We start from the raw sequence: 26,996 nt of genomic DNA, 5'->3' as shown, positions 1-26,996 counted from the left end.
TAATTCTTACAGTTTGTCAGATGGCTGCAGTCTCAACTAGCCAGGAATACAGGACCCTATTTCTACTCAACAGGGAATTATTCATTGCAAATCATATAACTATTTGTTAATTACAAGTTCTTGCAGTAGCATCTAGAACATAACTATTTCTTCAGAACATCCTCAGTATTTAGTCAAGTATATATCTTTGAGTGTGGAATGAAATCAGGTCATGTGGAAAGTGATTTTCTATTAGTTTTGACTGGTTAGACAAGATTTGGTCATATTGAGACAGAGAGTGAGGAAAGAGTATTCCATATAGAAGGGAAGTGTGAATGGAGGCCTTGCATATATGTGAAATTAGATACATTTGATCAAGTGAAATACCAATGAAACAGACTCATGAACTCTTTCCCATTTTGATATTTCTCCACATTAAATTATACTGTGTTTGGAAGTTTTCTATCTGAGATATCAATTACAGACACAAAACTTTCCTTCATGAAAGAATATCAGTTTCAATGGAGGAAGATAACCGTTTTGTGCTCGTGGACAATATTGGTAGTATGAATTCTCTTATTCAAATGATTAACATGTGAAGTTTCTAGACTAGTATGTAACAACTAATTTGCAGCTAGAATTATTGGTCAGGTTCAGGTCTATTATATTTCTAGATCAATAAGTTTTGATAAAAACTATGTGATTCAACTTAATACAAATAGGCATTCTTAGGGGAGAATACAGGTAACTTTTTAAAGAGATTTAATTGACTTAAATGTTTAAGAGTACTATAACTAAAAACAATTTCCAATTACCAGACTGAAAACAAAACAAAATGTTTAATACCTCTGTTTTTATAGACTGATAATGCTAAATAGTAAATCTCTCAAAGAAATGAATTATCTGTATCAGTTAATTATACATTCAATACAACTAGTAAGAAATCATGAATGAGAACTGTAAAAATTCTCTGATGTTAAAAAAATCCTCTACTTCTAAGTAATCACATTTTTAAAATTTGAATTTATATAAAAAGGAACAACAGGCAGTTTTAAGATTTAAAACCATATAAAAGTTTAACTTTGGGGCTGGAGTGATCACACAGTGGATAGGGCAGTAGCCTTGCACATGGCTGATGCAGGTTCAATTCCCAGCATCACATATGGTCCCCTGAGCACCGCAAGGGGTAATTCCTCAGAGCATGAGCCAGGAGTAACCCCTGTACATCGCCGGGTGTGATCCAAAAAGCAAATAAATAAATAAATAAATTAATTAATTAAAAATAAAAGTTTAACTTAATTTTTTATCACTGAGAGTTAGAAACTAGATACTTCATATCTGAAAGCCATATTCATTAAAAGTGTAAAAAAGATTACTGAATGGGCTTAACTTTGAAAAATGTTAATTTTTTCTATATTTAATAATTTCTTTTGCTTACCTCTACTTTTCAAGTTCTTAAAATGTGTGATCACAGATGTGGTTACATGTTTTGCTAGCAAATGAATTTCATTTGGACCCAGTTCATGATCAGAAAAAGCAAGGACATCCAATTCCTTCACAGTCTTTATTTTGGGGTACAAGTTAGTTTTCCATTTGTGCAATAAAGGAATATTTTCTCCCTTTATTTCAACCTTTATGTTTTCTTCTTCAGATGTATATCTGATTCTTTTATCACACATTCTTAGCAAACTTTTGTCTTCATTCATTTGTTTTCCCGGTAGTACAGAGAAGGGCTTTTGCTTTGATGTGAAAAATGGTTTGATTGTTTCCATGTTTTCATTTGTGTGAAGTTGACTTGGAAAGCCATAGCTTGACAGCACAGTATTGACAATATTTTCTGCAGCTAAACATATTTTGAGTGGAGAAACTGTTGTCTCAATGTGATTTGGCACAGTGACAGAATTCAGGCTCTCATAATGAAACACTCTTGGATTTTCACTTTTGCCCACTTCTATGAAAGCCATCACATCCTTTAATGCTGTGTCAGTGGATTCGTTTGCTTTTTTAAACAGTTTTTGTAAGATACTACCTTCAGGGGGACAGCTATTCCTTTTCACATCTGGATTATAAGGGCCAAAGTCAGATCTAGGGCTGTAATCTTGTAAGTTGTATTGAGAGCATGATGGTATATGTTGTGACTCAGGTCTTTGCATTGGTTCTGAGCTTTTAATTTTGTTTTCTACAGAGGTTTTTCCATATGCAGGTAAAGCCGATAAAGACCTGTATCTGCTTTTCATATCTTCATCTGAAATAAATATCAAACTAGGTCTATTATTACATGAAAGATTATTCTCCAAACTACCTTCTTTTAATTTTGATATTGGAATTTTAAGATCAGATGCAAATTCTACATGATTAACAATGTAAGTATTTTCAACTCCTTGGAACAAAGTCTCCTTTGGAAGATCTTTGATCAAAGACTCACGGAAATGTGCACAATGACTTATTAGCGAACCAATAATTGAACTTGCTGCAATGTTCTCTTTCAATATGCTAACTGAAGATGGTTCCTCTTGACTTATTTCTCTGTCAAGTTTATTTTTAAGTAGAGCAAGCATGTCAGTGACAATATTAATGGCATAGGTAAGTAATTCTGAATGGAACAAGTGAACTTCTAGAAGAGTATTCTCTATGTCTTCCTTATAAATATTATTTGATTTGGATTCATCAAACTTCTTCAGCTGTTGTGCTTTTGGCAACATCTTTTTGCTTAATAGCCGCTGTTGAACAGGAAAAAGGTTTTCTATGGGCATTTTCACTATTTCAGAAATCGCATACTTAGAAATACGTTTAAACTGCAAGTCTACAAATGACTCCAACAGGTTTAAAACCTTTTCTACAATCTCTTGAATAATTTGGTTGCTAGCCCCTAAGTATATTTCATTCTTCATATTTTTGTTGTAGACTGGCACATTGCTGAGGGTGCCCTTTGTTGGAAAACTAAATTTACTTTTAGTAGCAAAGTGTTTAATCCTGCTTACTGGAGTTTCTTTACTATCTGGAGATGGCATCTGGGATAAAAAGCATAGCTGTAACTTTTCAAATAGCAGTTCAACAATTTTTCTTCCAAACGTATTAATTTGTGTTTTAGTATCTTCAGCTCTGGTTGAAGTTTCCCTAAAATGATTGTCAAATCTGGTCTCACAATCATAATGATGTGCCAAATTTAATAGAGAAAGAGGATATTCTAAATCTTGTGCTTTTATTGAAATTTCAGTTAAAATAGTTTCAGCTATCATCAATAAACTGCATTTTTCATTTTCTTTGTCATTTGATTCTGATTGCCATTCATCAATTTTTTTAAATATACCTTCTTTAGAAAAAATCTGTTCCAGCTGTGAAGAAACATTTTCCAAGTAAAAACATGCTTGAGTTTTGCCAAGGTGTCCTCCACCAATAATGTCCTGTGAATGTTTGAGATCATCCAGATGTGAAAATTTAACCGGATGAGCAATAGTGTGGTTATTTGCAGCACGTAATCCTTGCAAAATTGTATTAACAATTTTATTTGCCTCTATAATTTTATCAGATGGTAACCTTCTAGCTTGCTTCACTCTTTCAAATTCTTTAACAATTTGCCTCAGAATTTCTATTACAATATCACTGGCATGCATTTTTAGTTCTGAAATAGGCAATTTTGTCTGCAGTATATTTTTGGCATCCCCTGTTGATAGGATGTGTGGCAAGCCAACATCAGGTTTTGACCAGGTATCTTTTAGAGTCTTTTCTCCAGGACCCAATTTTGCCTTGTTTTTGACTTTAGCACTGCTAGATCCTATATGTGGTCTTATTTTTAATTTAGGTGAAGAATTAACTTTTGATTTTGCTTTTAAATTTGTTTTGAAACCTGGCCTAGGATTGCCCTTTGCGTTTACTTTGGAATTTTTCAGCAATTCCTCAGAATGACAGTTAAGACACAGGGATTCATTTAAGTGAAATGAAGCAAATTTTGTGATCTTACTGAGAACCATTTGGACTAAATCCTTTCCTACTTGTGATGGTGAGTATTGCAAAGGAGCTTTTTCAAATAGAGAGGCATTCTGATTACCTGCATGAGGATAAACCTGTGGTACGACATATTCAGTAGAATTACACTCTTTCACCTCTTTATTCTCTCTGATGCATGGTGGTTTTTTGAATAATATATCAGGATCAGGTGTTTCTACTTCTCTACTTTTATTATATTCATATACTGATGTCAACACAACAGAATACATTTTCTCCAGAATACTTTCAAGGATGTCATTTGCTACACTGTTAATTTGTGATTGAAATACATTTTTCTTTGTTGTGTCTGTTCTAATTTTAGAATTAGTTATAAGGTGGGGGGTTTCACTAAATGAAGGCAAGTGATATAGGATTTCCATGATTCTTTGATGCACTTTATATAAAACTGTTTCCACTGCACTGAAGAATACAGTTTTATCTTTTTGTTTTGTTTCTTCATTTCTCATAAATATTTCTTCCAGAACAATTTTCTGACTTTCATTTTCTAATATCTCTTTGTTTTTTTCTAATGGATGCTGTGAAAGGAGTGACACTTTGGCATTGTCTTCTTTTTGTCCCATTAATATTTCATCTGATGAAGTTTGTGGTGAAAATAATTTAGGATTATGTTTTGAATAAAAACTAATTTCCTTATCAGACTTTTTATCATATAATATCTTTAAAATGCTGTTGACAATTTCACTAACAATAATATTTTCTTGGAAAGAAGTGTTGTTTGGATATGTATATGCTTTCTGGATTTCTAGATCTGAGTAATTTTTAATAAGTTTCAAAATGACACTGGCAATGATATCAGCATATTCCTTAAGACTAGCTTGTGATAGATGAACTGTTGGTCCAAGTTTTTCTCTGTAATTGACAAAAGTTAAGTCTGTGGAAAGAGTTTCAGTTGATATTTTCAGAACATTTACATCTGATTCTACTTGGCTTGATTCATGAACAATGTCATCTTGCTTACAATCTTCCAGTTCTCGGTTAACAAATGAGTCTTCTTTAGACTGGAAAGCAAGAGTAATTAATGAATCTATTCTTTCTGTGGCAAAGGATTCTAACCTATTGAAAATTGTTTTAGTAATGAAGTTAGCATTTTCTTCACATATATCATGAGTAGAATTCTTGGAGTTATTTTTTTCTATTTTAGTTATTTGTTTATCATCCATTAAATCTGATTTTATATTTCTTGAAGGTGGGATACACACTGCTTTTCTTTCATTTTTTGACCCTACTATCAACGATTGCTGCCATTCTGTTTTTGGAAACATATCACAAATGGTGAGGGGAAAACTTACAGAAGTAGAGTCTTTCGGATTTATACCAAGCATGACAGCAGAACGGAGATTATGAAGAACAATATCGATTATATCATTGGATATCAAAATAACATCTGACTTAGGAACTGAAAGTTTTGGAGCAATCCCTCTTGATCTCTCAATTAGCATTTCAGAATTCATTCCAGAATATTCACCATCTATGTTATATTTTTGAGTAGGATTTCCAAATGAAAGATTATTCTGGTACAATGTTTTTTCATAAATATCACATAAAATACCTTCAATGGTATCCTGTATTTGAAACTGAAGTACATTCCGATATTCAGTCTTATTAAAGAACATTTCAATAATGCCTTCTTGATGATTTGAATCAATTTCTATTTCAGAATTGCTTTTGTCGTATTTGCTTTTAGATGAAACAATATCTAATACTGTGTTAACGATTTGACTTGCAATGTTTTCAGAAACCACAATATTCTGAGTTATGAGAGGACTTTCCATTTCTTTATCTAATTCATGTTTGATTCCTTGTAAAATTTTTCTAGCCACTTCTGTAGCATGTACATTTAATTTATTTAAAGAGAGATGAGACAATGAGTTGGTGTTTTGTGATGTAATATGATCCACTAAGCTACAGGAAAGTGAATCATCAGAACTTGAATCTTTGGATGACAATGCCTTGTTTACCATACTCTTATCTGACTGATTAGGTAAAGGAGTCGAAACTGTGAAGTTGATTTGATGACAAAAGAGAGATTTTACCTTCAAAGTAGCAAAGGTTTCTAAATATGTCAATACTGCCTTTACAATATCTTCAACTACATTGATTTTGGTTTGTTTGTCAACAGTGACTCTAGACTGGAGAGTACATGGATTCTTATTCAGTATAGTAATGGAGGAATTTCCGCCATATGTATATTCAGGAAAAGAAACGTTTGTTGAAAAGGTGATGGTTTTATATCTACTTTCATTTGTATTTCTCTCTGTCATGGCAGCTATAAAGAGTTTCTGAAATATGGTTCTAACCACATCATCTGCCACTACAGTGACATCTGTTTCAGAAACTAAAGGGCTCATTGTTTTGTCTATAAATTGAATGGATGTTTGAACAATGGGTTCATTAACATTGTGAGGTAAGGCACTCAAGTTAGAAACGGGAAGCATATTTAATTGATTTATCAAAGCACCCTGAAATATTTCATTTAAAATATTTCTTACAATGGGAATAACTGGAGATTTCTGTGGTTCTTTGAGTTTCACTTCAATTTTACTTAAGGTTCTCTCCAAAATTCGTTGTTTAAGAGAATTTGATTGAGTTTCTTCTCTTTGCAATGTTCTTTCTCCATTTAATTCTTCTGTTTGTGCAGCATCTTCTACATTTGAATTTGTTTCACCTCCTCCAGGAAGATAATTTCCATAGGTTGGTTTGTAATGAAAATTATTTGTTTCTGTCTCTTCAGGTTGTGTTTCATTAAATATACCTGAAGATACTGCATTTAAAATTGAATTAACTATATTCTTAATAACTTGTCTCTCAGGTGCCATGTTCTTTATACTAGCTCTCAAATCTAATGAGTTCATATTTAATTCTGTTTGAATAGCTTTCAAAACAGTTTTTGCTATTTTCTTTGCATGCATGTATAAAGGAAATTGCATTTTTCCTTCATTTGTGTCTCCCAAAACATTGGTACTTTCACGTTTCATCTCACTGAATTTCTTATTTTCATCATCAATAGAGTAAGAATTTTCTAAATTGACATTGGCAAACCTTTCCAAATTATCAAAAACCACATTAAGAATATCTAAAGCCACATCTTTCAGTTTATTTGGATGTAGTACTTTTGTTTCTGCTGTTTTGGATGTTAAAGTAGTTGTTTTTTCCATGCTTTTAATTACCTCTGTGTTACCTTTCAAAACCATTCTAGAGACTATGTTAGAGATAATTTCAAGGCATTTGCCAATTTCTTCAGTAATTGAAACAAATGATAGGCTGTCAGTGTCAGGAGACTCTAAAAAAGCTTTACATCCAGGGCTTGTAAAACTGTTATCTGTGTTGACATTACACAGTTTTGCAAGAATACAGTCTAAAATTGTTTGGGAAATACACTGAATATTAGACTTCAGCTCAATAGTTGTTTGCTGATCATCCTTCATTCTCTCCCTGTTGAGGTCAGTGCAAGATATCAGGGAGTGTGGATGGGTTCCTATGATTTTCCGTAACATTTCACGTAGTGTTTCCCCAATGCTATCTAACACTTGCAAAGTGGTATTCTCTTTGTTTTCTTTTCCATTAGATACACTGTTGAAAGAACATGGAGTTGGAAAAAAATTTTTTAAAGATTTTTTATTATGTCTATTTGGCAAAATATTTTGTTTACCAGTGCCAGCAAGTCCATATGAAGTTCCGGGTACTGGCTTGTCTGAGGAGAATAAAGTATCTCCTTCAGCTGACTGTCTACCTTGAAGCAACTGACAGATAGAAGTTAATAATGGGGATGCCATACTCTCATCATCAATACTTGAGAGAAGAGATTCCAATTCATCATGGTCATAAATATATCCTTTACTTGAAAGAGATTGGGTACAGTCTGTTTCCCTATGTTTTAGGCTTTTCTTACCTAATTCTAGTTCATTCTGGATAGCATGCAGAACAATATTTACCACTTTTGTTGTGTAATTACTAAGTTGAGACTGAAACGCAGGTTGTTCCATAAGTGAAGGTTTAAAGGTCGTTTGCAACTTTGGACAGATGAATAATTTCAGTCTTTTTAAAACTGTGTCAATAATCTGATCATTAATGCCATCTATAAGTTCAGGTTCATTTTCTGAAAATTTTAAAAAGGATGGATCTTTAGGATCCAAATTAAACGAAGATAAACATTTCATCTTCGTTTCACTGTCAAACCATATGTGTAATTCCTCTTTCTTCGGTGCTTTTTCAACCTTGTGGTGTGTGTCAGATTTATCTTGAACATTTTTATGAATTGATGAGGCACTTTTTATTATATTGGGAATGCAGTCAGATGCCCTCATGAGTATATCTAATATATCGTCTGTTATTTTTTGGACCACTGTACTAATTTCCGATATAGAGAACATCTGATCCGTCCATTCTTGATATGATAATCCTGGAGGTTTTTCTGAAGGAAAAAATGAAATTTTCTTTCCAGTATTGCTGTCTAAGTAACCAGGAGGAACAGAGGATAAATCCTCAAGCATTTCTGTTAAAATACATTTAACTGTGTTTTCTGAAGTCTTTTGTATTTGGTGCTTTTGATCTTGGGTGAAAATCGTGCTATCCTTATTAAAACAGGGTTTTTCCTCCAAAATATCTTCACTGTGAAAAAGTGGCAGATCAGTCTTTAATTCTCTATCAGAAAAGGCAACTCTGCTACTTTTTCTAGCTGATTTTATTGGTGATTTTCTATTTCTTCTATTTTCAAAACATATGTTTCCTTTTGTGAATAAATTCTCAGGAGTATGTTCTTCTGACTTTTTATCTTCATCTATGAAAGATGAATTGATTACACTTTTTACAATATTTTCTATTTCTTCATTATTATCATCAGAATAGAGGACCATGCCAGGAACATTAATAGGTGAAAATGGTCTTCCTGACTGACAACTACTGGCTAATCTAGTGCCAGTTAGTCTGTACTTTTCTTCATTAACAGAAGAATTTCTTAGCATAGAATGTTTACATTTTTGAACATTCACTTTTTGTGCCTTCTTATGGAGTTCAGTAAAGATATCATCAAGTAGCTGAAGAAGTACAATTGTTTCTTCAGATGCAAAAAGTCTGTCATTATTAAGTTCAGCTTGTATATATTCTAATATCGTACCAATTGCTTCTTCTATGTGACCAACCAAAGAGGACTCTGAAAAAATTTTTGATACTAAATTTTGTATTTCTTCTTTAATAATTAAATTAGCCTCATCAGGCTCAGTATTACATTTTATTTTGTTGGTTTTTTCATGGAACATATTTATTTGCTCTGAAAGTTTGGTTGCATTTTCAATATGATGAGATTCATTTTGATTACAATATGTAAGAGTCATTAGCTTTTCTAAAATTCCATGTACTATATCTTCTGCAATATCAGACATGGGTGACCGTGAAGGTTTTCCATTTGATGAAGTGGGATTTTCTCCACTGTGTACTAAGTTTGATGTATTGTTGTCTGAAAATTCTTCTTGAGAAGATATCTCAACACATCTTTTCTCCACTGCAAAATGTAGCTTATCAAGTATGTTGTCCACAATCTCTGAAGCTACTGCAGAGACATCAGCATTCGAGGACAACTCTTCCTTTTCACTCTCACATTGGTCAACAAAAACTTCAGCAGTAACAGAAGAAATAGAGGGAATGGCTTGTTTCAAATCAGACATTAGTTCATGAAATATGCTTTCTAAAATCAGTTGAGTTTCCCCTTTTAAGTAACATTTAAAGTTAACAAAAACATTTTTTAACTTTTCCAATTCATTCAGGGCTTTTGCCTTTCTATCAGAAAGCAATGCACCTATTAAGCTGTCTGTTTCAGTAGTAGCATCCTTAGATTTTTTGACTTCTTTATCAAATGGTATTATAAGGGTAGTATCGTTTTTACGTAGGAGTATCTCATCACATATCATTTTTGGTTTTTTACATTCAAGTTGAGTTGTTATAGTTTGTCCTGGCGTGTGATAGTTTTTTTTCACAATTGTCCTTTCCACACGGGCAGAAGGTGGTTTTAAAGGTGTGGCTGGTTTCCTTACTGATACATCAACTGCGATGGTACAGGGATCTCTCTTAAATGTTTTAGGTGTTGCAGTTGTATAGCTTTTATAAGTAAATTCATCACTACATGTACTACAGAAACTTGAACTATCTGAAGAGAGGACAGAATCATCGGACACCCGGTATGAAGTATTCTGCAGCCTTTCTTCATACTTTGTGATGGCTGGGTATAATATACTGGTTACTGTAGCTACAACCCAGGTCATTACATTCTGAATTATACTATTCAGTTCTTTAGAAGTTACCTAAGAAAAAGGCAAACAAGATTTTTTAATCATGCAATTACTATGTAAGAGACAAAGTATTTACTTATATTAAACAATGTTGAAATGGTTATAGAACAATAAAGCATTCGTTTGGAATTAAAAGTTAATTACAAGGTAATATATTCTGTAATTTGAGTAAAATACTTCATCTATACATTTTTCCTTTGAACATTTTTAAATATTGTCAGGTTAGCTTGCATTTTCAGTAAATAAATTAATACCCAGGATCTGGGCAGTTAGTACGAGGACTGAAATGCATGCCTGACCACTAATTGAATCCCTGGTACCACATGGTTCCTAGGCACCACTGGGTCAAGCTGTGGAAGTCCCTGAGAAATAAGAAGTAGGGTCCCTGGTGGTGTAGAAAACCATAGGTAGGTCCTACTAACCCCAGCACTTCTGGGCTAGTGCAGCACTGCATAACTGGACTGAAGAATCGAACCATCTGACCTGCACTGCCAGTCTGACTATCACGGGTTGTGAACCCATAAATAAGCACTTTTTGACTTACCTTCTCCTTGCAGAGATCACAAAACTTTTTGTAGGGACGTAACATGCAAGTAATTCTGTCACTAATAAAACTTCTGGCTGCTTATCTACCTAGTAAAAACCTAACAAAGACCTAGCAAAGATATCTACCCAGCAAAGGAAGAAAGTTTGCAAATAAATCATCATTCCTAACTATTGTCTGCTTCGGCAATGAATCAGTGATCTGTATATAATGATTACTTGCAGCTAATTGTTAAAAAATATTTGATAGACAAACAAAAAAACGACCAAACTTGTAAAGGTTTACAGAGATTAAATAGCATTATGGGACAATAATATCAATGCAAATAGTGCCAAAGGCTAATAAAAGATAATTCAGTGGGGAAAATTATATAGTAGATAAAAAATATGCTGACATCAAGAGTCCAGGAAATTCTTCACTTAGAAATGAAAATAAAATAATAGGAAACAGATTTGAGTGTCCCTGTACTTAATAATACATTCTAGGCATAGTAATAGAATCTGCTGCATTTCTACATACCTCTACTTAATTACTAAAATATAGTTTGGGAAATTGAAAATAATTCATTGTAATAGGCTAAAAAGACTGTTTTAAATATGTTACTAATCTTAAGTCTAAAAGAAGGCAAACACAGCAATGAGCATATTGGCACTGGAATCACTAACAGGATTCCTGAAATTTGGCTGTTATTAGTGTAGAATTATTCACATTAAAAGTCAACACTCAACAAAAATGGTCCTTGTAGCCCCAGCAATGCTAAGTTAGTGCAGCACTGTATAACTGGATTGAAGTATTAGTCATAATTAGACAATTAAACTAAAGCAATATTGAATTAACATTTCAGTGGCTACCAGGACTAGGTTGGTGGTACTTGGGTACCTTGATGCATATATACAACTGACTACATAGAGACCAAACTCAGGTTCTTGAAATGTAAGTCATGAACCTCTAACCAATTTCTAACATGTTTTGATGACAACTCGGACCACTGCAAAAGTACAACTGAAAGAAAACTTTGAAAAATAAAACAATATGACCAACAAGAATGGTGATTATTGAAGGATAACATTACTTGATACACTTTTTCTATTATACATTATAAAGTATCATCAATATTTTTACAATGCATATATATGATACATACTTTTTCATGCAAGCAGTTTTCTAGTAGTTTTTGATTTCTGCAAAATCAGAAAAGGTTGGCAATTTAGTAATTATTTAGGGTGAAATTTTTATGTAATTATACCCAACATTTCAAATAAAGGAGTCTTTTTTCTTTATAGTTTAGTTTTTCTCTAGAAATTCTTAAATTTTGTGCACTTTTGTAGTCTCTGTCCTGTTTTTCATTTTCCTTTAATATTGGCCTTCTCTGATTCTCAAACACATTTTACTACCCACAGTAGAATTGTAGCTGCTGCACCTCATAAAGTAGTACATAGTTTCTATTCTTCTCTAGTGCTCTAACTAAATTTTAGCTATCATCACATATAAAATTAACTTTTTATATATACATATATATATTTAACTTCTACTTCTGACCAAACTTAGGCATGCTTATTTTGAGCTATTTAGGAAAAAGATATAATTGAAAGAGTATTTTATTGTAAAAAGTATTGATAAGTTGGCAAGGCATTTGAATAGATATTTCTCATAATCTTCAATATAGTCTTCAAAACCCATTATTTCACATACATAGATAATTGAATAAATCTGGGTAGAACTATTAGATCATGTCAAGTACCAATTTAAAATGTAGTGCTTTTATATACAGGACAATAGTTTATCATGGATTTTTAGGCTAATTCGTTTTTCTCTATAAGAGTCTCATCTAGAGCCTTTCTCTCTCCCAAAAATGATGTGTGGCAGGATGTATTAAGAGCTCTACCAAGGAAGCTCACCCAAACTTTGGTGTCTAGCTATTCATTGAGACTAGGACCTACAGCCTTGTATTGACCCTAGATCATTTCTAATCCCTGAAAAGATCAAATTGATATAGCATATCTCACATTTTAAGGGCTGGTTCTAATAAGGTTCAGTGCTGGATAAACAAACTTGGTACCCTGCACATACAAGTCATGCACTCTTGACCCCTGAGCAACATCTCCAGTACTAATGTTACTAGTACTAACTATCTAGCCTTACCCAAGTTTTTGAGTACACAAAGTTACTTATAACAGTCAGAAGACATCAAGGGATCAGAAATTCTGATTCTTGCTTAAGTCAATTCAAGTCTAGTTCTTGATTTTCAAATGTGCAGTGTTTGAGCACTTCAAACCAACTGAATTAACACTGTGCTACATACATAACAGGGCATATATATGAATTCTCCAGAGCATCATTTGAAGAATCCCTGTTATTACTTGAATGATGGCAAATTCAAACTAGTTGTTTGAGTGTAATGAGGAAGACTTTTGATACAGAACAATAACTCAAAATTTAATCAGTGACTTAAGGTGTTTCCAGTTATTTTAATACTTCTTGTCTTTTAAAATAACCTCTATCTTTCTCCCCATAGTTTCTACAATATATTGATAGGTGATACAACATGTTAAAAGTTGAGAACTAGAACATTTGGCTTGAATATGTGAAATAATAAAGGGAAGAAAAGCATAGAAAGGCATTTTCCCTAATGAAGAATGTCATTGGTACACATTAACATGTCCAACACCCCCTTTCATTAATACTATTGTGTTTTTGTTGATAACTATTTTGAACCTGAACAAAATCAACTTTCTCATAATTTTTATAAAATTTGTTCATCATATCAAAATTTACTATCAGTCATTACTTCAAAGTAAATTGTAATTACATTAGTTAATGTCTTTTCACAAACTTGTGATTTAGTAAGAATTAGATTGGGGGTTAGGAAGATAAAGAGTGGCAAATTCCCATCTGCAGAGGATGTGATTTGCAGGCAGCCTATTTATCTTTAAGTCATTTATGTCCCCATATCTACAATGACAGAGATGTCTAGGTGTCTAGAGAAAATCATTCTTAATATGATTAATGGGACTATTCTCATTTTTTAAAAGTTACAATAAAATAGTGTATCGTTTCTGTTCTTCTCTAGTGCTCTAGATTTTAAGCATCATTTAAAATTTGAAATGTATTCAATAATGATTTATGGCTCTAATGATGAAATTGCTGTATTTGTTTATATACTTTCAATGTTGTAAGCTAGTAAGTATAGATTGGTTCCAAACTGAGATGACTTAGGGAAGAGTCAACTGCTATGATGTGGTCTATTTCATTGTGGAACTGTCCACTGGGAAACTCCCATATCCAACGTTTAGATTCAGCCTTTTAGAACTGTGAGTTACCATGGATGGTCTTGGTTGACATGATGAACTCAGACAGACTTTCACTCTGTTTATTCCATTCTAGGTCATGGGTCCTGATGTGGAGTTCATCGACTGATCTTCTTGGTCCTATCTTGGCATTAAAATTACCGACAATGATCTTGTAGAAGGTGTGGTCTTCTTTATAGAACTTCTCCAGCTCCATGTAGAACTTCTCAATTTCTCCTTCACCATAATTGGATGTTGGTGCATAGATAACAAAGATAGAAATTGCTGGCAGTGAGCCACATCTATTCAAGTGTAATCATCCGATTCGGGTTGTTAGGCATTCGAACAAATAAATGCTCATGGCTAAGTTTGTGTTGGCAAGGATACCGACACCACCGATGCCTCTTTTTTCACATATTCTAAGCAACAGTTCTTCTCCAGTGTTGAAAACGACGTGATGTGATTGATGTCTTCTCGTTTCGGTCAGACCAATGATGTCATAATTGATCTTTTGTGCTTGTACCATCAGGTCCTCGATGGATACATCAGATGCCAGCAAACATTAAATTAAACATAAATTCCTCTAATTTATGTTTAAAATATAGATGAGAGCAGGGTCAATAGTAAAGTGGATAGAGCACTTGCCTTGCATGTGGCCAACCTGGGTTGAATCCTCAGCACCTCCTATGGTCCTCCAGTGCCCCTTACCTCCTAGGAGCGTTCCCTGAGCACATAGCCAGTAGTAAGCTCCAAACACCACTGGGTGCAGCATACCCCTCCAAGAATTTTTTTTAAAACAATTTTGTATAGCTATGGATAGAGTTTATATTACTTATCTTGACAGAAAATATTCCTGTGTTTACATAAGCAGATTTATATAAAATTCTAACAATATAACCTCTACTTTGGCACTCATTTAAAATGTGGAAAAAATAAGTCTATCTGACTTTGTCCCATCAACAGCTTATAAAAGTATTTTAAAGTTTGTTATTATTTATTTGAATATTTTTTATAAAATAAGTAAGTTTATCTATGATGAACATTATGTTTCTTTATTTTTCTTAAAGGAAAATTAACCTATATTTTATACATGTTTAAGAGATGGTATTTTTTGTCCAACGTATGTAAGTTTTGTATCAAGAGAGAATGCAAAGGGCTGAGCACATGCTTCGCATGCAGAACCTGGGTTTGAATCCCTGAACACTCAAGTAGAACCCAGGAGGCAAAGAGTTGGGACAGCACCTAAGCACCGAAAGTATGCCCCCCCCCAAAAAAAACAAGGATCATAAGCTTTGAAGTCATTTCACTTTTTTTGCTTTGTAAAAAAGTAATTATATATATATCAAATTTTATATGGAATACCTTAAAACCAGATTATAAGAGGCCAATATTTATAGTTAAATTGATTACATAGTTATTTTTTTCTCAGCTAATTACAATTTTTTGTAATGCAAAGATCGACATGATTATAGATCCTTAAAAATGACCCTGATGGATCACACCTTAACAGTTTTGTTTTGTGGTGTGTGTGTGTGTGTATGTGCATGTGTTCCCAAAAGGTACTTCAAGAGAACCTGTGCGACAAAGATATACCTAGAAGTATCTGTAAGACAACATTGAATTAGTATATCTTTAATAAGTCTTATGTTAAGTGATATCTTAGTAAAATTATGGGACTATTCATTCCTGGAACTTATTATCTCAAAATAATATTATGATGTATCAATAGAATATAGAATATTCCACAGGCTTATACCACTCTGCCATGATCAAAGTTTTCACACACTTTAAGTCTAGCTATTATGTACATCTAATAGAATTTCCTGTTCAATTTCCTTTTTTTGAGTTTAATAACTTTGACCAGGCAGCTCCTTATTCTCAGGTAAGAATGCCTAGGTCACTTGGAATAAAAGAATATATTTACTACATATAGCAGAGATAGTCAACAAAATTAAATACTCAGTTTTGCCTAAGCATACCTTGGTCAAAGTTCACAGTAATGATGAACTCGAATTTGCTAAATCTATATTGAATTAAAGTAATTAATTCAACACTTTAATGTGCTAAATCTGAAAATCAAAAAATCACAATGAATGGTATATTTTATTTTCAGTTCACCAAAAATACTAACTGCTGGTAGTGTATTTCAAGAAAGGAAAACAAATTCAAGTTATGACTAATATGTCCTGTTCTGCATGAATCACAAACTGAACCAAAGACATACATTGTAATTAAGTACTGATTCTCCTAAATTCTTGGTCTATTCATTAAACTATTTGAACTGGATAAACTCCAAAAGAGTGGAGATCATGGTTTTAAAGTTCACTTTTCTTTCCTACCAAGAAAAATTTTGGTAACATTAAGGAAGTCTTTGGGAAGATCTTTCTTACACATCGAACAGAAAAACTATTCAAAATTTAAAGTGTTACTCATATATAGATTATTTCTAAGGCATTATAGAGCCATGCTTTTTGGTGAAAACACTAATTTTTCAAGGAATTTGAAACTACTCTGTAGATTTCATTTATATAAACTGAAAGTTCATTACATTTGTAAACAAACTACGCTTACATAAGAAGCACATTCATTGAGCATAGATTTTACATACTAATTTTATTTTCTCATTTTTGCTTTAAATTAAAACTTGAGGAGAGTCTAAAGTTGTGAAAGTTGTGTTCTTTCTTTTTTTTTTCTTTTTGGGTCACACCCAGCGATGCACAGGGGATACTCCTGGCTCTGAACTCAGGAATTAATTACTCCTGGCAGTGCTCCGGGGACCATATGGGATGCTGGCGATCGAACACTGGTCAGCTACATGCAAGGCAAATGCCCTACCCTCTGTGGTATCGCTCCAGCCCCAAGTTGTATCCTTTCAATCTAATGTGGATAGTAAATTTATTAGAAGTTATACTTATAAATGTAATGATGAATCCCTTTGAATTTCCTAATAAATGTAGCTTGTTAAAATATTTTTATTTCCATTTTAATTTCTATTAGAGTCTGGATGCTTGTCTATGGGATTTTCCCCCCGTTAAAGTAAATTGATTCTCACAAAACTCAATTTTTAAGGACTGAAACTAGTAGAGCACAAAGAGAGTTAAAAAAGACAAGCTAACTGAGGAAATTGTCCTTGTCTAGTTGCTTCAGATACATTCTGTGTTCTAATTAACATATATTTGCACATATTAATGAAATGAAAATTGTTTTGTGAATTGCAAAAAAGAATGAGTAATAAAAGATATGATAACAACAAATAGTTAAGAAAGTAAGGTCTAATAACTGTAGTTCTGATTTATTTTTATGTGTGTTGTTAACATGGGCCTCTTTATCTTTTCCCTAACTTTCTTTGTCTGAGGACCTGGAGGATTTTTAACACTGTTCCAAAAGTCTGGGGGCGGGGAGTTATGATAGGGAAGGAAACACCACCAGCAGTTCCTGGCCAACCATTCTGTTTGTTAGGCATAAAGTCCTCAAGGTAAAGGGCTGACCAGACTTTAAAGTTCCAGAGCTGTTTGGGACTGCAAGGCTTCACTTGGAGACACTCAGAAATCCATGTAGTACTAGAAATCAAACACTGGGCTGATGCATGTCAGGTATGCTTCCTAACCATTACATTATCTGGCAGTCCTTCCTTTCATAAATGAAAGTCAATACTGTTGGGTTTTTTTCCCATTTTTTTCTGAGTTCTCTATATTACATTATAAAAATGCAACTTGTTTTGAAAGTGTGAATACAAGTGTAAAACCAGTACAACTGAGAGTTCTGTATATCATAATTCTTGTCATAAAACAAAATAAAACAGGCTTTAGCTCAGAAATTGTACTTGTTAGCTTTAGTTCATATTTAATACTAAAGACCTTTTGTAATATGGAATCTGGTGTTTAAAACAGATATCATCTTTTGGGCTTGATTATTTTTCAATGACTTTTCTTCAAATGAAGCTAAGTAGATTTCTTTCAGACATTTTGTAATCTAATTCAAATTCATTTTTGTCTTCATTATAATTTAAGCACCACATGAAACTCAAAGAGTCCAATGTATTTTCTTTAACATATTTCCAATGTATGTCTTCCCTAAATGTATGAGCATAGATCAAAGTAATACAAATACCTAATAAGATTAATCATATATGAGCTGGTATGATAGTACAGTGCTTATCTTGCATGAGTCTGACCTAGATTTGATCCTCAGCAGTCTCCACAAATGGTTCCCTGAGTCTCACCAGGAGTGATGTCTGACTGCACAGCCAGAAAAAAAAACCCAAGAACCACCAAGTGTGGCCCCAAAACAAAATTAAACAAAAAAATTAATAAATTATTGTAAAAGCTTCAATGAATACCAGCTTAAAAATAGTGACTAGATAAAGATAAGATTGGTGAACATGAAAAAGTAAAATATTCTGAAAACTTACCACTTCATGAAAGCAATGAAATAGATATCCTTTATAATTTCATGATAAAATTATTTTATGGTAAATTTATAGTTTTCAGAACTCTGAAAATTTGCCAAAGGGAATCAACTTTCCAGAGCTTACTCGAGAAAATTACAGTTAATCTAGGTAAGAACAGCAAGTTTTGGGGTGGTTTAGCTTTTCCTGTTTCTTTCTCTTTTCCTTTCTTTTTCTTCAGCTCATGGTATACTTGGAAAATAATGTCTCACAATTGAATTGTGATATCTGCCTAGCATCTTACATAGGCTTTGAACACAGCAGGTTCTGTTTAATAAATTGAATACATGTTTAATAGATTTCTAGTTAAAGTTTTTTGTATCAGAGCCTACTCTCTACTCGAAATGAACACTTTGAGCCAGTCACTGATGAGCCTCTGAAAGTGGGATTCAGGAGATCTAGGACCACTTCCAGAAATTCTTGGATTAACTGATTGAACACTAGGGCCTGAGGATACAGTAGATCAGCACCATCTATGCTTGGCCATCGGAGCCATACCTGACAGTGTTCAGGTTTCCATGGCTAACCCTGATAAAATTCAGATGGTCATGTCATGTCAGAGATCACATCAGTGCACCATGTGTATAAGGAATTCGCCCCAACCCCCACTCTAAATTTTCCCAGTCTTGGTTGCAATTTCCTACCATCCATTTTTCTTACTGTGGTAGATTATCTGTCAGATATACTGATTTGACCATACAATCTAATTTGACCATAAAATTTTCCTTTCAAGCCTATTACCCAGTACATAAATGACAATTTCCTTGCAAGAGTCTCTATAACATAAAACTTAATTCATTATTATTCTTTAAGTCTTTATTACCCCTTACATCTTTAAGGGATGGGTATTTGATCATTGTATAATTGAAACCCAAGCACAAAAAATGTGTATGTCTGCAACTCTACCTCATTGGTAGGGCGTTCGCCTTACAAGCAGCCAACATGGCCGACCCGAGTTCGATTCCTCCGCCCCTCTCGGAGAGCCCGGCAAGCTACCGAGAGTATTCGATATGCCAAACACAGTAACAACAAAGTCTCCAATGGAGACATTACTGGGCCCGCTCGAGTAAAAGATTTTAAAAAAAAAGAAAAAATAAAATAAAAAAGAAAAGAAAAAGAAAAAGAAAAATAATAAAAATATCAAGTAACCTAAGAAGAATGATTCTCAGCATGGTTGAAATTTTATTTCTTTTTGAAGTTGCAGGAATAGGGCCCAGAAAGAGAATATAGGGGGCAAGGTGCTTGCCTCACATGTAGTCAACCCCATTTCAAAAACTCAGTATGACTTAATGCTGTTTTATTTTAGTACAATCAAGAGTGATCCCTCAGCATAAAACCCAGAGCACTTCTAGGTTTGACCCACCCCCAACCCATACAATACCAAAAAATAAACAAATAAAACAAAATTTACAAGAATAAAATAGTTTGAGTTGCACCCACTCAGCCTAATATCTTATTAGAAAGCATGAAAGAGAAAGGTACTTCTGGTCTTATGCTATACACCATATGCATATTATCCTGGCTTATATTGAATTAGCTACAGATTTCATACGTTTCAATTGTTCATTGCAGCACTTTTTACAATAGCCAGAATTTGGAAAAAATCTGAGTGCCCGAGAACAGATGGCTGGTTAAAGAAACTTTGGTACATCTACACAGTGGAGTACTATGTAGCTGTTAGAAAAGACGAAGTCATGAAATTTACATACAAGTGGTACTACATGGAAAGTATCATGTTAAGGGAAATGACTCAGAAAGAAACGGATAGACATAGAAAGATTGCATTCACCTGGGGAACATAAAGTAACAAAATAGACTAAGACCTAAAGTGGCCGAAATTAATACCAGGAATTTTAATCCATGGCTTGGAGGCCAACCACACATGCTAGGGGAAAAGGGTTACTTGACATTTTTAAGTATAAGACACCAAAAACATTGTTTTGAAAGTTTCAAGTCACTTTAGATATGTATTCTTGGATTGTGAGGCAAGTGAAAAGGGATGAATCAAGACTTCATAATGAATCTCCTCCAAGGCTTATATATAAATAATATAATAAGTAACATAGGCAGCGATTTATGTTTGCAGTGAATGAATTTTAAATTAAAAGTCATTTTCTATACATGATAGTGATTATTATTTCATCTGGTTCTATTATTTTAAAATGGATTATGTTCCTTCTGTCTGATCTGTTACTGTATAGGTAACCTATGAACTCTCATAAAGTCAAACAAGCTGACGTTTACCATTTGTAAAGTCAGGATTCCTTTGAAAATAAGCTTAATCTGAGCATATCAAAATGATTTATCATCATGTGCTACAGTATCTATTTTCCGTAGAATTTAGCTCATCTTCTACCATGCTTGGCTTACTAATCTTTTTTAAGTCTATGAGACTGAGTCGAGATTATACTTTTCCCTCCTCCTCTAAGGTTGAAAAATCTCATACATAAAACAACAATATACGACCACCACTATTTAATAAATTAAACGCGCTTATGTCCCTTAAATTCCTTCTCTAGATACATATAAGTTTTATCATTAAATGCTAATTTGTCTGATGCTAAAATTCTTTAGTAAAATAGTACTGATTAAACTCATCAATTCTTAACATTATTACTAAATCAATAACATTAAAAGGTCTAAAGTGTGGTGTTTTAAAAAGGACCAATGTGAAGAGACATGTCCAGATCTTGAGAGTGAGAAGAGAGGATGGGTAACATGTGAGTATATATTGATAAGTGATACAGTGTCTGAATACAGGGAAAGTGTGTGTGTGTGTGTGTGTGTGTGTGTGTGTGTGTGTGTGTATCATCACTGTCAGGGTAAAGTCATTGAAAAGGAAGGAGAGTATTCACTTGATCACGTTTACAACAATCTTATTTCTAAGTCTGCAAAGGGTATAATAATTTCACTACTCCAAGAACTTCAAGAGTGAGAGGATCTCATATAACTATTTACTTTTAAATAGCACTTTAGCAATTATTAAAATATTAATATTCTCAAATACTTACACATTTACAAAAGCACGAGTAGGGAGAACACCTTGGGCTTTGACACGACACTGAGGATGGTACTGAGGTTCTATTCATCGGAAAAAGAATATTTTAGTTAGTGTCTAGACTTCTCAAAAAACAAGCGAGTTTTTGCTGGCACTGCATCATTAAAAAGCCTCTAGAAGTTCTCCAGAGGGAAATTGAAATTCCTCATCAAGGTGTCAAATGTAAATTCTGATTCCTTTATCTACCTCTCCAGTTATTTCTAGCATTATTTTACCATAAATAGCTTACGGTCACATATTAAATCCCAGTTACCACAAGGCTCCCATTCACAATCAGAATGGTGTAAATACATTGTGCAACTGGGATATTTCTAGGCGCTAATGCTATAGAATCACCTGCTACTCTGGCTCTGCTACTATGTACTCAGGCACTGTTAAGCATTTGTGATAAGCTTGGCCCCTCCCTGGGATTGAATTTACCTGGCACCCAGCTCTCCTTGGCGGCTCACAGGCTCAAATTCATTGTAGTTGCTATAGTTCAGGTCATTGAAAACTGGAAAAATATAGTCCTGGTTGCCAGAAATTTAGTATACCGTGGAGTACAACAGAACATCTCACAGTAAGAGGACCTATATTGGGTCAGTGACAGTGCACTCTTGGTCACTTTTCAGACCTCAGGTATGCAGGGGCACACAGGAGTTAGTTCATCTGGTAGCAGCAAGTTGGCAACTCAGTGCCACAGGCCTTGCCAAAATATCACAGAACGGCAGCACAGGCCACTACCCAGTTCCAGTGAACATTTACTCTACAATGACAGTCAGGTGCTCAACAAAGTAAAACTCCCTCCCTGCCAGTCCAGTAACTGAGAAACTGTCACTGAGTGTTCATGGCTCTGTTCCTCATCCCTGCTCTGGCTCGCTGGACTTTGTTTTTCTGACATGCCAGCTTCTCTCAACCTACAGTCTGACCTCAGACCTGCTAAATGTCAATATGGTGGCTGCAAAAGTACATTTGTGACTATACATCTCCAGTGGCTATCCAGGTTCACACAAATTTAGAACCTATGGGTTCCATTTTGATTTTGCAAACTTAAACCTCTGGTTATTAGTCAGCTCCTCTGCCTTCAGCTCTAGTTCTCAAATAACATGAGAGAAAATAGAACTAGAGGACAGTTTGATTTATTTTTGGTTTTATTATTTATTTTTGGTTTGGGGCCACACCTGTTGTGGTCAGGGCTGACTCATGGCTTTAGACTCAGGGGTAACTGCTGGCAGTGCTTAGGGAGCATATTTGTTGCTATGGATAGAACTAGGGTCAGCTGCATTCAAAGCAAGTGCATTGCCATTATACTATCTTTCATATGATTGACTACCAACATAATTCTTAAGTAAAAGGAGAAAATAATCATGATTATATTAATAGCTATGATAAAGATATGCAATTCATAAGTATCTCATACATTCATATTATGTTTCAGAAAATGAAAGTAGCATTTGGTGTTACTGTGTCTGGCATATCGAATACTCTTGGTAGCTTGCTGGGCTCTCCGAGACGGGCGGAGGAATTGAACTCGGGTCGGCCATGTTGGCTGCGTGCAAGGCAGACGCCCTACCTGCTGTGCTAAATATATCTTCAGCCATGTACTCCAAATAAAATTTAAAAAACACAATTTAAAAACAGTAACTTCTATTTGCCACAGTAAATAACAAATACGTTGATGATAAATACTCAAACTATTTCAGGAAACAGGCAGAATTTAATAAGCATTTTGTTAATCACCATGGTCAGTTAATATTGGAAGTACTAGTAAATATTGAGAAACAATATTAAAAAAAGTAAAGTCACTTGGAAAAACATTAAATGCTCTCATAATTTTTTATCAAAAGAAAGCAAAACAATAAAATTATTGAAATCTGTGAGTTTAGTAAAATAATTTGCAACAAACTTACAAATTATTTTTCTCTAGCATTAGGAATGTATAATCAAATGTAAGAAATTAGATATAAAATGCAAAATTTATCAATTTTATAAGAAATATATTCAAGATTTAGCTAATTTTATTCAATGTCTGATATTTATGTTCTATGCAATACTTATATGTATTACAAAATTATATTCAAGGCATCTTCTAAACAAGTTGATAGCTTTTGTTCAATAGAAAGAAAATTCAAAAGAAAGTGTTGTTGTCTTATAACAGTACTTGAAAATTCCTCCTCATCATTCACCATTCAAGTATTCCTCGAAAGACCTAGTCACTATCTTTTCTGTTCTTCCTCTGATTTGCTTACATTGTTACTCTGTTATACTTAATATATTTGGTTTTAATCGTTTGCATGACTCTCTTCTCATGGCACAATAATAGCTCTTACTGTGCTGATAACAACTACTCATTTTTTTCATTCAATATGTAACACCGTCCCTGCCCTGAAGCAGGAGTTTAAAAGATATCAGTTGAAATAAAAAATTAGTAGAGTGGATAAATTACTCAATAGCTGTTGTTATTTACCTGAGTCATAGATGTGGTTTAATTTCTTGTTTGATTTTCCACCCAAAACACCATTCATCTCCTATATAATCCAAACAATAAAGCAAACAACTTAAAAAGATTTCATCTAGGTTTTTAACACTGACCATATATTTTATATAAATCAATTAAAATTTGTGATATATTATCTTAAATGTAAATTTTAAAGGAAAAAAACATTCTATGATGTTAATAGTATATCTTTTAAGGACAGTGGGACTTAATCTGGAGCCTCTTTTCAGTGATATTCTGTCAAACAGATTGGTGGCTCAGTGCTAGAATCCTGCAGTGTCAGAAGCATTGGAAGGACTTGGGACCTCCAAGACTACAAAATGTGATGCTTGAGAATTGCAAAATACTGGGAATTCAACCCAGCTTGGGTACATACATCACTGTATCACTGTCATCCTGTTGCTCATCGATTTGCTCGAGTGGGCATCAGTAATGTCTCCATTGTGAGACTTGTTGTTACTGTTTTTGGCATATCGAATATGCCATGGGGAGCTTGCCAGGCTCTGCCATGTGGGCAGGATCCTCTTGGTAGCTGGCCGGGCTCTCTGAAAGGGAGAGAGGAATTGAACCCAGGTTTCCTGCATGCAAGACAAATGCCCTACCTGACATAGTCCTAATATAATTAAAAAATTCACTCTAGTATTAAATTAGGTCCAAAGGACATCCCACATGTTTGCTGATTTTTGAAGTTAAAGAATTAAGAAATACAGTTTTATTTGTATCTAAGATTTATTGCTATATGATTTGCTATACCATTAACAAAGAAAAAAACAGGGTTGTGTATGAAAAAAAATTCCATGCAGTTTTCCTCATGGCCCCTCTTTCTCATTAGAAGACACACTTGAATAATGAAATAGAGGAGATGTTTAAAAAACAAGTGTCTCAGGACATCAACTACCTAGAAATTAAACAACAAATGTGAAAGACTTATGCTAAGAAAATTATAAATCACTACTAAAAGAAAAGGAATACGAGGAAATGGAAACACATCATCTGCTCATGGATTGGAAGGATTAACATAATCAAAATGGCAATACTCCCCAAAGCACTATGATGATTCAATGCAGTTCCTATAAAAATACCCATGACATTTTAAAAATCAAATAGATCAAAAGCTGTTGAAATCTATATGGAGTAATAAAACAAGTAGAATAGACAAAGAAATCCTAAAAAGGTAAAAGGAAAACTGGAGGCTGCTCTTGCCCCAATTTCAAATTATACTATAAATCTGCAGAAAACAAGACAGCATATTTGGATTAGGACAGACTTGGAGACCAGTGAAATAGATATGGGAATTCAGAGATAAATCCTCATGTTTCTGGACAACTAATCTTTGAGATAGGAAGAAAAACCATGATATGGAGCAAGGTAAACATCTTCAAAAAATAATGTTAGAGGGGACTGGAGCAATAGCACAGCGAGTAGGGCGTTTGCCTTGCACGCGGCCAACCTGAGTTCGATTTCCAGCATCCCATATGGTCCCCTGAGCACCACAAGGAGTAATTCCTGAGTGCAGAGCCAGGAATGACCCCTGTGCATTGCCGGGTGTGACCCAAAAAGCAAAAATAATAATAATAATAATGTTAGAAAAACTGCTAGGTCATAAGCAAAAAAAGTCTAATTCAGACCACTTTCTAGTACCTTGTACAAAAGTCAAACTAAAACAGATAAACTATCTCAATATCAGACCTGAATCCATAAATTAAATTGGAGGGAAATATAAGTAGACTACTTCAGGACACTGAATCCAGAGTCAGCCTTGATGATTCAATGGCAACAGACAAATCAGTTGAAGCAAAAAATTAGCAAATGGAACTTTGTCAAACTAAGACGCTTCTGCAGTGAAAAAGAAGCAATGACCAGAATAAAAAGACACTTTATGGACTGGAAAAAATATTTCCTTACCATGCATTTAATGACAAGGGTCAGAGTGATAGCACGGACGGTAGGAAGTTTGCCTTGCATGTGGCCGACTCAGGTTTGATTCCTCTGTCCCTCTCAGAGAGCCCGGCAGGCTACAAAGAGTATCCTGCCCGCAGGGCAGAGCATGGCAAATTCCCTGTAGCGTATTCAATATGCCAAAAACAGTAGCAACCGGTCTCCAATGGAGACGTTACTGGTGCCCACTTGAGCAATCATTGAACAACGGGAGGACAGTGACCAAATGACATTTGACAAAGGGTTAATTCCAAGATATATTAAGCACTGGTATAAATTTACAAGGATATTAAAAAAACAATTAGACCCATAAAAAATGGCGGGGAGAAGAGGTACAGAAACTATCTTAAAATCGTACTTGACAAAAGATACATAAAAATGTTCTGCATCATTTATTATCAGATAAATTCAAATCACAAAAAAGTGGGAAAGTCTCAGTATTGCACGGGTGTGGAGAAAAATTAATCCATTATTGGCATGCATCCTCAGTCATGGTGGGTGGGGATGTCAACTAGTTCATCTTTTTGGGAAAACAATATGAATATTTTTCAGAAAACTAGAAATTGAACTTCTATACGACAAGCAATCAGTAGCACTTCTGGAATCTACCCCAAAGGCCCAAGAACTCTATTCACAAAAACACATTTCAACTCCTATATTCAGCATAGAAACAGCCTAAATCTGGAAACAGCCCAAGGGCTCAAGAACATCTAACTAGAAACTATGGTACATATACACAATGGATACTACTCAGATATAAAAAAATATATAAAATCATGCAATTTTCTGCTATTTAACTGCATCTTAAAAATACCATGATCAGAGAACTTAATCAGAGGGGAGGGACATAAACAGAATGATCTTCTTTATATCTGGATATAAAAAAAAACCCAGTAAGAAAATTTTTAAAAAATGCTCCAAAGCATTTGACACTGGGAATTAATATTTCCTTGTCTGTTTTTTTTTTTTTTTGGTTTG

At 34.0% G+C, this 26,996-nt stretch overlaps 1 protein-coding gene across 1 annotated transcript in view; it reads right to left on the bottom strand.

The window, feature by feature from the left end:
* Positions 1–26,996, bottom strand: part of FSIP2 (fibrous sheath interacting protein 2) — an 89,232-nt gene that overhangs the window by 34,929 nt on the left and 27,307 nt on the right. Inside the window, exons 9-11 of the mRNA XM_056111959.1 lie at positions 22,025–22,097; positions 11,957–11,993; positions 1,418–10,280 (exon numbers count right to left, since the gene is read on the bottom strand). Of these exons, the coding sequence (XP_055967934.1) occupies positions 1,418–10,280; positions 11,957–11,993; positions 22,025–22,097 (8,973 nt within the window). The remainder of the gene's footprint in view (positions 1–1,417; positions 10,281–11,956; positions 11,994–22,024; positions 22,098–26,996) is intronic.

This window comes from Sorex fumeus, unplaced genomic scaffold (assembly GCF_029834395.1).
Source record: "Sorex fumeus unplaced genomic scaffold, SorFum_2.1 ptg000014l, whole genome shotgun sequence".
Taxonomy (NCBI): Eukaryota; Metazoa; Chordata; class Mammalia; order Eulipotyphla; family Soricidae; genus Sorex; species Sorex fumeus.
Note: the sequence above shows the minus strand (reverse complement) of the source record. Positions and strands in the feature narration are given on the sequence as shown.